The sequence below is a fragment of the Gracilinanus agilis genome, chromosome 5 (assembly GCF_016433145.1).
Source record: "Gracilinanus agilis isolate LMUSP501 chromosome 5, AgileGrace, whole genome shotgun sequence".
NCBI lineage: Eukaryota > Metazoa > Chordata > Mammalia > Didelphimorphia > Didelphidae > Gracilinanus > Gracilinanus agilis.
Window position 1 is genome coordinate 91,091,592 of NC_058134.1, and position 9,555 is coordinate 91,101,146.

The 9,555-nt window shown below is 47.3% G+C and overlaps 1 protein-coding gene across 1 annotated transcript in view; it reads left to right on the forward strand.

Moving 5' to 3' along the window:
- SHH (sonic hedgehog signaling molecule) overlaps window positions 1-7,457 on the forward strand; it is a 129,463-nt gene extending 122,006 nt beyond the window's left edge. Inside the window, exons 2-3 of the mRNA XM_044678957.1 lie at window positions 2,901-3,162; window positions 6,601-7,457. Of these exons, the coding sequence (XP_044534892.1) occupies window positions 2,901-3,162; window positions 6,601-7,457 (1,119 nt within the window). The remainder of the gene's footprint in view (window positions 1-2,900; window positions 3,163-6,600) is intronic.
- Window positions 7,458-9,555: the final 2,098 nt, after the last annotated feature.

Genomic DNA, 9,555 nt, shown 5'->3' on the forward strand with positions numbered 1-9,555 from the left:
GGAGGAGGAGGAGGAGGAGGAGGAGGAGGTCGTACTCCTCTTTTGCCAGAAAGATTTGGGTGGGGGAAGGGGGGTGTTAAAAACTCCGGACCTGGCTCTCGCTATTCCCCCGGCGTGTCGCCACCACCATCACACGCACTGTCCACTCCACACCCTGAGCCTTCTTTCTCTCGGTGTCTCCTTGCGCAGATTTCTCATTTCCGAATGGCCCAGCTTAGTAAATCGGAGACCCAGATCCCGGAGTAGGGGAGCTTCCTCCCCACTTTCCTAAATTACCCCCAAGCTATTTAAAGTTCTATTGTCCTGGGGGAAGGGGGGAGGTCTGTGACTGGAGAAGTCCAAACTGGGAAGAGAAGCTGTGTGTGCGCACACGTGCACGCGTGGCCGGGGGAGGGCTTACTTTCCCGACTAGAAGCCCACTCTTTTTTCACTATTTGCCTTCCACGTAAAGTGTGTGTCATCTCTCCAGCTCTCCTATTAACTTTTTTAAAGTAGCCGCCTCAGAATCCTGGGAGGGTTAGGCTCTTTCCCCCCTGCTGCTCCTTGTTTTTCTTTTCCGTTTAACTCCCACAACTATATTACCGTTTTTATTGCTGCCAAATACACAGAACTTTTCCTGTTAAGCAATCTTGTCAAGTCCCTTGAAAACTGTGGAGTAGGAATAATATAAGGACTCTCCCCCTCCTTCCAACATCACCCCAACTCCTACCCCCTCCCTGAAGTTCAGCCTCCACCTCCAAGTCTACCCCCCCTGCGGGGGGGGGGTAAGAAAAAAAAGAAAAGAAAAGGCTTTCCAACAAGCTGTTGAAAAAAGGATCCTTTGTGGTGGGCGATTTTACACATTGGTAAACTCTTTGGGGAGAAATGTCTGGGAGAAGGCCAAGCATCCTCTCTAGAACTGGGAAAAGTTAAAGCAAACCGTCCTGACAAACCAAAGAGGGCCAGTCCGGGCCCCTGGGCAAGTCACCTCCAGTTCTCCCAATGTCACTGCTTCTCTCTGCCTAGAAAAGCGACACCCTTTCCTCTATCTTCTGCAGACACAAAATTCACCAGTGCCACCCCCTCTCCAACCTCACAATCATTATCCTCCATCACCAGCTTCGCCTTTGATTTTTCCTATCCATTAAGCCAAAGCTTCCCACAGCAGCCTTTTAGATATAGTTCTGGACAGACTGAAAGAAGAGTGAAGCTAAGAATGTTACCTGGGAACCAGGGGACCCACAATCCAAAAGAGTATTTCAATTTTCCTCTAGAATTCTCTTTGAATTGGGTCAAAACAAATGTAATATGGTGACAATCACAAGAAAAACTTTTCGACATAAGCTCTGTGTGTATGCATGTGGAGATAGACAGAAACAGACATACAGATAGAGATAAACAGAAAGAGGGAGAGTGGTAAGAGAGAGAGAGAGAGAGAGAGAGAGAGAGAGAGAGAGAGAGAGAGAGAGAAGAGAGAGAGAAAAGAAGTAGAAAGAATCCTCGACACCCCCCTCACATACAGCCTCATCTCTCTTCATCCATAGACACACCACCCCCTCCCTTCAACTCTTCAGTTTGCTCTTCAAACTTGCTGGACACCATTCTAAACTGGGGCCAGGAGAACAAGAGGGAGGGAAGGGAAGAGGTTAAAGAAAACAAGAAACACAATCAGACCACAGAAAACCCAGGCAGAAAAGAACTCCATAGAGTAAAAAGAATGTGGCTCTCCAGATAAAGAATGTTTGTCATCCCTGCCCGGACCCATATGGAAAATTATAACTCACCTGATTGCTTTTCCCCCTCCTTTCTCTCTCCCCCTCCCCCTGCTAAACTTTGCTATCCACTTTTGAGCTTTCTTCTCCTCTCTTAACTTTGGCTTAACCTCAGAAAGTCTAGAGGTGGGCAGGGAAGGCCCCAGAGATAAATCATGACTTTTAATTCTTTAGGACATGTACAGTGTATTTTTTCCATATCTCTTGAAAAACAAGGCCTCTCCCTGGCCTCGCTGTATATTTGTAATAATAAGAGCTTTAGGGAATGATTTGTTCTCAAAGGAGGGTTGGGAGGCGGGCTGAGGAAGGCCTATAGTTTGAGAAGTGTCTGTCAGGGTCAGATAAAAGTCAAGCAAATGTGTGAAAAGCTGTTGTGGCCATAGAAGAAACTTGAAAAGTTTCGGAGACTTCCCGGGAAGGGAGAGAACAAGAAATAAAGGGTTGAGGAGCGTGAATAATAAATACAGGGGCATGCTTTCTGAGATGTCTGAGAATGTGAGGCATTTATGTCTTCTCACTCCTCTAACTTCAAACTGTTGGCAGACGGTTGTCTGTCAAAGAAAAGATTGTCAGTGGACTAGGTTCAAATCCTAGTCTTAACCTTACTGTAAGGCCTTAGTTTCCTCATTTATACACACTGAGGAGGTTGGATTTTAAGGTTCCTTCCACCTCAAAATCCTGTCATTCTGAAGTTGCTGTTCCTGCACTTCCAAAAGCTGCCCTTCCCAGGAGGAACTGGCTCTCCACAAATCAGCATCCCCAGCTAGATGAGCAACCACTTGTAATCTCTTCTGAGCCAGGGAGTCCTAAGTCCAAAGCCTCAGCTAGCCTTCCCAGCCCCATCTCTCTGTCTTTTCCTACCCCTGCCCCCAACATCACCACCCCTAAACTAAGTGAACACAAAACAAGGCCTCCCTCTGAGACAACCTAAACTTTTCCAATCAAGGAAGCTCGGCCACTTCAAGAGAGAGAGGAAGTTAGAAAGCTGCTTCCTGGGTGCCCCAAGCCACCACCAAGAGAGGTACCCTGACTGGGGGTGGGTTAGGGAGAGGGAAGATGCAAGAAGCAGCACTAGTTCTGGGGCCTGTTAACAAGCTCTCCGTCTGTCTTCTCCCTCCTCTGTGACACCTCTCCTAATTCTATCCCCAGAGGTGTAAGGACAAACTGAATGCCCTGGCTATCTCTGTCATGAATCAGTGGCCTGGGGTGAAACTTCGTGTCACTGAGGGCTGGGATGAGGATGGCCACCACTCTGAAGAGTCGCTACACTATGAGGGCCGTGCAGTGGACATCACCACCTCAGACCGGGACCGAAGCAAATATGGCATGCTGGCCCGCCTGGCCGTGGAGGCAGGCTTCGACTGGGTCTATTACGAATCTAAAGCCCATATCCACTGCTCTGTGAAAGCAGGTAAGGGAGCAAGCGAGCAAGCCAGTCACTCACCCCATCCCCACCCCCCACTCCTACCCTGGCTCTCCATTCTCAACAATGTCCCCTCCCCTGCCATCTCCTCCCTAGTACCATTAGATCAACCGAAACTTCCTGAGCTGTATTATTCTGTCCTCCCCCTAGGACCCTGGGTGCTTTCTATGGTTTGTGGCCTTTCCTGGGAAAAGATAAAGAGGAGAGGGAGAGACAGAGACAGAGACAGAGACAGAGACAGAGACAGAGACAGAGACAAAGAAACAGAGACAGAAATAGAGAGAGAAACAGAGACAGAGAGAGAGGGAGAGGGAGAGGTAGAAAGAGGGAAGGGGGGTACAAAGAGAGAGAGAGAGCAGAAAAAGAGAGAAAACTGAGGCAGAGACAAAGATAGAGAAAAGAGAAAGAAAACAGGAAGGAAATGCATCTGATAAGGAGCTTGATGTCATTGGCTAACATTTCTACTTTAAATCTCTGGCTTTTTAACTTCCAATCCTGCTATTCTAGGAAGTGCCCTCATCACCATGATGCTTCAGTATGGAGATAATCAAGCATCTCCAAACACAGTTCTAGTGGGTCCTTGGCACTAGTAGGGAAGCTCCCATTCCTGCCATTCCTTTCTTCCTTCCTTCTTTCTTTCCTTCCTTCCTTCCCTTTTATCTTCTGATCCTCCTCACTCTTAATTTCAAGCTTGCCAGCCCAGTCAGACTGGAATGATTTTTTCCTCATTCTTTAAGGGGTTTAACAACCAATTTTTCACACTCAAGTCCACATAGACTACTCCACTCTATGGAGAAGGTGAGGTCCCAGAGTTTGTTTTTAAATCAACGCCCTCTCAAGTCTGTAGATTTAAAAACTTACATAAATATGGACATGAATAAATACATGGGAGAGCTTGCCTGTGAGCCCAACAAACAAAAGAGCTTCCAAACATCTGGATGGCCACACGCTCGGAAGCCCTGATTATTATTATTAGCCCTGCTAAGATTACCTACTGCTGTGGGTGAGGGCCAAGAACTTTGATTTCATCTTGTGGTCTGCAGCTGGTATATCCCCAACCAGAGTGTGTGAGTGCGTGCGTGGTTTTTGTTTTTTTTTTTTTTTTTTTACATGTGTGGTTTTTTTTTTTCCTCTGGGCTTGCAACGCCACATGCTGTTACAGAGGAGGAATAGCTATGGGGAAAAGGAAAAAGAAAAAGAAAAAAGAAAAGGGCTGGCTGGAGTAGTGGGATAGGAAAGCACTCAACTCCAACCCATCACTTGAGATCTCTCTTTAAAGATTTCTCCACCTCTGAGGATAAGTTGACACATTTAGCAAAACAGTTAACGGTGAATTTCAGAAGGCTTGTTTTTCTCCACTTCCCTGGCTTTGCCTGCTTGGTTTCTAAACTGTATTTTAATGGCATCTTTTAGTTAAGAAACATTTTTAAAGTGTCAAGACACACTTGGAAAAAAATAATGGCTTTTTTTTGGGGGGGGGAACAATGGAAAAATGGAATAGGGAGAGCTGAAAATGGAGGTGGGGTGGTATGTGTCTCTGTAGCAGAAGGAAAGGGCTCACCAGAGGAAAGAAAATTAGAACTATTCACCTCCTTGGGTCCAGAGATAAGAACATGTCTCACTTCCAGAATTCTCTTGCAATTGGGAAGGGTGGGCCTGGATGATATCTGAGAATGTTCACCCTGCAGGGGAACTGGTGAGCCTCTCTCTAGGCTATCCTGTCTAGACGATGAAATGACCTCTGAGGCCTTCTTTCTGTTTTTCATAATGGTTTTCCACCCTCTTCCCTACTCCCTGGCCAAAGCATCTCCCCCAGGAATTTCTCTTCAAGCCCTCCTCCCAAATGTAAAGCCATAATCTACCCTGTGGATTTTTCCTAGGGAGAGGAAGAATTCCAAGGGACTAGAAAGCTACTCATTGAAATTCCGAACACACTTGGGGTTTGGGGGTAATATCTAGTGCGTGTCAGGCAGGGTCGTGTGACTCTACTATGGGGTTTTCTAGAGACCAGGTCCCATTCCAGGGACTAAAGCTGGTTTCCAATGGTCAGAGGCTCACTTCATGACAGAGAAACTGATGAGAAGATTAAAACCCCTGTAATTCCAGCAGGAAGATTCTTTATCTCAATCTCTATTTGCAAAAAGCATGATCCCGGAGATTGGAATGCAAAGAAGAGTACAGCCCCTCTCCTCCACCCCCTCCCCTTCCAGGCCCCCCTCCAGCCCTCCAAAAGCCTGAATTATTGTCATCTGGATAGAGAGAGACCGAGACAGAGAGGGCGAGAGGCTGGGGTGGTAAAAGGGGGCATTGAAAATGGGCTGCGTCTATCTGGTGCTTAGAGCAGGTCCTCCATTTAAAATTCAAATACACATCTCGAGTGCCCTGCAAAAGTGGCTTTGCTGTGCAAATAGTGCTTGTGAGGGCCTGGGTTTTTGGAGAGTATGTGTGTGAATTGGCGCACACGGGGGGCTCTGCACCTGAGCAAATATCGGGGTGGGTAGTGAGAGAGTGACAAAAAAAAAAAAAAAGGAATCAGAGGGGGGAGAAAATGGAAGTGTCCTCTCTTCTAAGAGTGCCTCCCATTTATTCAAGGAATCGAAATGACAATGCGTGGGTTCTTTATTAGATTTTAATTAGAGAACCCAAACAAATGCCGGGTTTTCACTCCCAGACCAATTCCTCGGTGTGTTTGGAGAGTTGCTACAACTATTCCAGTTATTTCTCACCAGAGACCCCATGCGACGGACAAATGCAGCGGGGTTTCAGGGGGTGCAGCCCCAGCTCTGCGTTGTTTGTCTCTCTGCCCCCCCCTTTCCAAATTCCTCTCCCAAGAAGCCCAGGACATCCACCACCCCGCCAGCCCTTCTCAGAGCCAGCCCTGCGCCAGGGATTCGTCCCAGGAGGAGTGAGTGGGTTGGATGCAAAATCAACATCCCTCACCCTCCGCCTTAGTGTTCAGAGCACTCCCAGAGTGAGGAGTTAATGTTTGGAGAGCAAGCATCCTTAATTTGGGGAGTAGGAGAAAGGAGAAAAGAGATCTCTAATGTAAGATGAAGCGAGAACCCCGACCTCCCCCCATAAGTGGAAGACAGCTACCAGTCTAAATCGGTGGTAAAAAGGGAGCCATGGGGAAGGGCAGGAAGGAGTCCCTAGAGGGAAAGGTGTGACAACCCCCAATCTGGAACAATTTCACTCCCTCCATACCTCCCTTGGTCTTCCCAGAGGAGAAGGAATTTGCTCTCTATATTCGTGCGGTGGGTGGGGAGAAAGGGGTTCTGACTAGTGGCCTGGCATCACCAAGATTTGCCCGTCCCCCGCCCCCACCCTATTCATTTCCCCCACGCCCGCCCGACCCACCGTCAAGCGCTGCTTTCTTCCCAGGACTAACCTCTTCCTCCCCCCTTTCTTCCTCGCTCCCACCTGCAGAGAACTCAGTGGCCGCCAAGTCGGGCGGCTGCTTCCCGGGCTCGGCCACCGTGCACCTGGAGCAGGGTGGCACGAAGCTGGTGAAAGACCTGAGCCCCGGGGATCGGGTACTGGCGGCCGACGACGAGGGCCGCCTTCTCTACAGCGACTTCTTGACCTTCTTGGACCGGGAGGACGGCGCCAAGAAGGTGTTCTACGTGATCGAGACGCGGGAGCCCCGAGAGCGCCTGCTGCTAACCGCCGCCCACCTGCTCTTCGTCGCCCCACACAACGACTCGGGCCCGGAGCCTCTACCTCCCGGAGAGCAGGGGCAGCCGTCGGGCTGGGCCTGGCAGAGGCCGTCGCCGGGGGTCGCGGCCGGACGCCAGTCCCTCTTCGCCAGCCGGATCCGACCTGGCCAGCGGGTCTATGTGGTGGAAGAGCGGGACGGGGACCGCAGGCTCCTGCCTGCCGCGGTACACAGCGTGTCCCTGCGCGAAGAGGCCACGGGAGTTTACGCGCCGCTCACCGCGCAGGGCACCATCCTCATCAACCGCGTGCTGGCCTCTTGCTACGCCGTCATCGAGGAGCACAGCTGGGCTCATTGGGCTTTCGCCCCCTTCCGACTGGCCCATGCCCTGCTGGCCGTGCTCTCTCCCGCATGCACGGACTGTGGCGGGGGCGGCGGCGGCCCTGGTGGGGGCGGAGGCGGCCGCCTTCTCCTCCCCGCTGGCTCGCCAGATGTGCCCGACGCTCCAGATGCTGGAGCCACGACGGCAGGCATCCACTGGTACTCGCAGCTGCTCTACCAAATAGGCACCTGGCTGTTGGACAGTGACGCGCTTCACCCCCTGGGGATGGCAGTCAAGTCCAGCTGAAACAGAGGGGAATCCTGGGCGGAAGGGGGGCGGGAAGGGCGAGGGTGGGGGTAACAACAACAACAAGAAATTATGAGAGCACGGAATGAGACTTTTAATTATAATAATAATAATTAATAATAATAATGATAATAAAGTAGGACAGTCCAAAGTAGACTTTAAGGAAACAAAGACCCCGGGAAGTTTTGTTGTTGTGTTTAGTTTTTATATATATTATATATATATATATTTTAATTTTGTTGGTTTTTGTTATTGTTTTATTTTTGTTATTATTTTTCCTCCTCTCCTGCCTATTTATTTGTTTGGTATTTGAATAGATGTTTTAAATAATATGAACCGGACCTTCAAGAGCCTTAAATAGTTTTTTTTCTTTGATAACTTATTATTATCATGTGAATTGTACTCACAGGGGGGAAAGATTATTTTGTGAGGCCAAGCAAAACTGCTCAGAGTCTATTTTTCTACATGTCCCGTGTGTCCTGACTTTCAGAAAGCAAAATTCTGTACTTTCCACTCCTCCTTTGCATCGCTCCTGCTTTCCAGCCAAGTGTAAAGTAAGACATGCTTCATGGGGGTCCACAAATTATATTTTTGTACGCAGAATTGTAAATTAGATTTTTTGAGAGATCAATACTTAACAGAATTACATTTTGTTTTTTTTTGAAATAGTGTAAAATATGAGAATATATTATTTTAATTTAACTAATTTCCAATGTAACAGCCATCTCCTGTATTGTCTTTTTTTGGTTTAATATTTGCTTTGTCAGCATCATTATGGCCACATTCTTGGAAGTCAAGACTGTTACACACACTTTTTTTTTTTTTTTGCAAACTGCAAGAACTTTGTTATTTTTAACTTCAAAGAATTTATTAGAAAATAATATTTTTTAAAAAAGCGCACATGGTAATGAGCCCACAAAGATGGAGCCTGTAGTTTGTACAGAGAAAAAAAAGGATGTTTTGCATTAATAAATTGAGAAATAACTACTGTAAATTTACTAAAATGTATTTTTAAAATATTTTGTAATAGTTTTAATAGTTTTATAGAAATAAAATGTGCCATGCACAATCTGGTTAGTATATAATAACTAAGAGTTATTGTTGCAGCCCTTTTTTTTTTTCTTTTTGGCTTCTTTGTTTGGAAAACCTGATGCTGAAAGGAATTCCCAATATTATATTTAGATGCGTTGCTTATACTGTGAATTCAGATAAACTTAAGTAGGTAACCAAATACATCAAATCAACTTGTTTAGTCTCCTTTCTGGAGAAACCTCAATCTGTTTGTATTTATTTTATGAAGTTGTTTCTATACTCCCCATGACTGGGTGTGGTGTGACCAGTGGTGGTGTATGTGAAGGGGGTTTTTCCCTCAATCAAAAAAGCAAAACAAAACAAAACAAAAACTAATTTGTCAGAGAGGAGTCAGCCCAAAGGAACTTTCAGTGAACTTTCTCCCTTGATTTCCTTTTCTGTACTATGTAGTCAGCTTAGTTGGCTCACTTTGTGGTGCCTGGAAGTAGGCCCCATCCAGTCCTTTGAATGCCAGAAAATGTCTCATTGCACTTTCTCTGAGTTTTAGTGACCAGGCCCCTTCATTGCCTGTCTAGATTCACCAGGCTGCATAGCTACAGCCCTGCAGAGAGAATGGCCTCCTCTCTGATCTTCCCAGCCAGTGTCCTTTAGAAATCTCCTGGGATTTCTGAACCAGAAGGAGAAAAAGTGAGCACCTCTACTTCTCAGCCTGGTCTTTCTATTGGATTGAGTCTGAAAGGGGTAGCATTGTGGAAGATCCAGGAGGGATATATGCTGCTAGCTTCCAACTCTATTTGAGCCTTGACCGTGGCACAAAGACAACAAAGTCCCTTCCTTTCCATCAGTCTCTTGTACGCTGACCCAACTTCTGAATGTCATGGTTCCTGGGGGTTCTGCTGCAGATTTTTACAAGCAATTGGCAATATCTCCAAAACCTCCCCAAACTTCCATGTGTGGAGCACTGACCCAGCTCTTTGCTTAGTCCCAGTTAGTGGGGCCATTGGCTGCCCTAGGGTCAGGGATGGAGGCTATGGAAGGTAGATGGCAGCAAGCATCATACTACCCT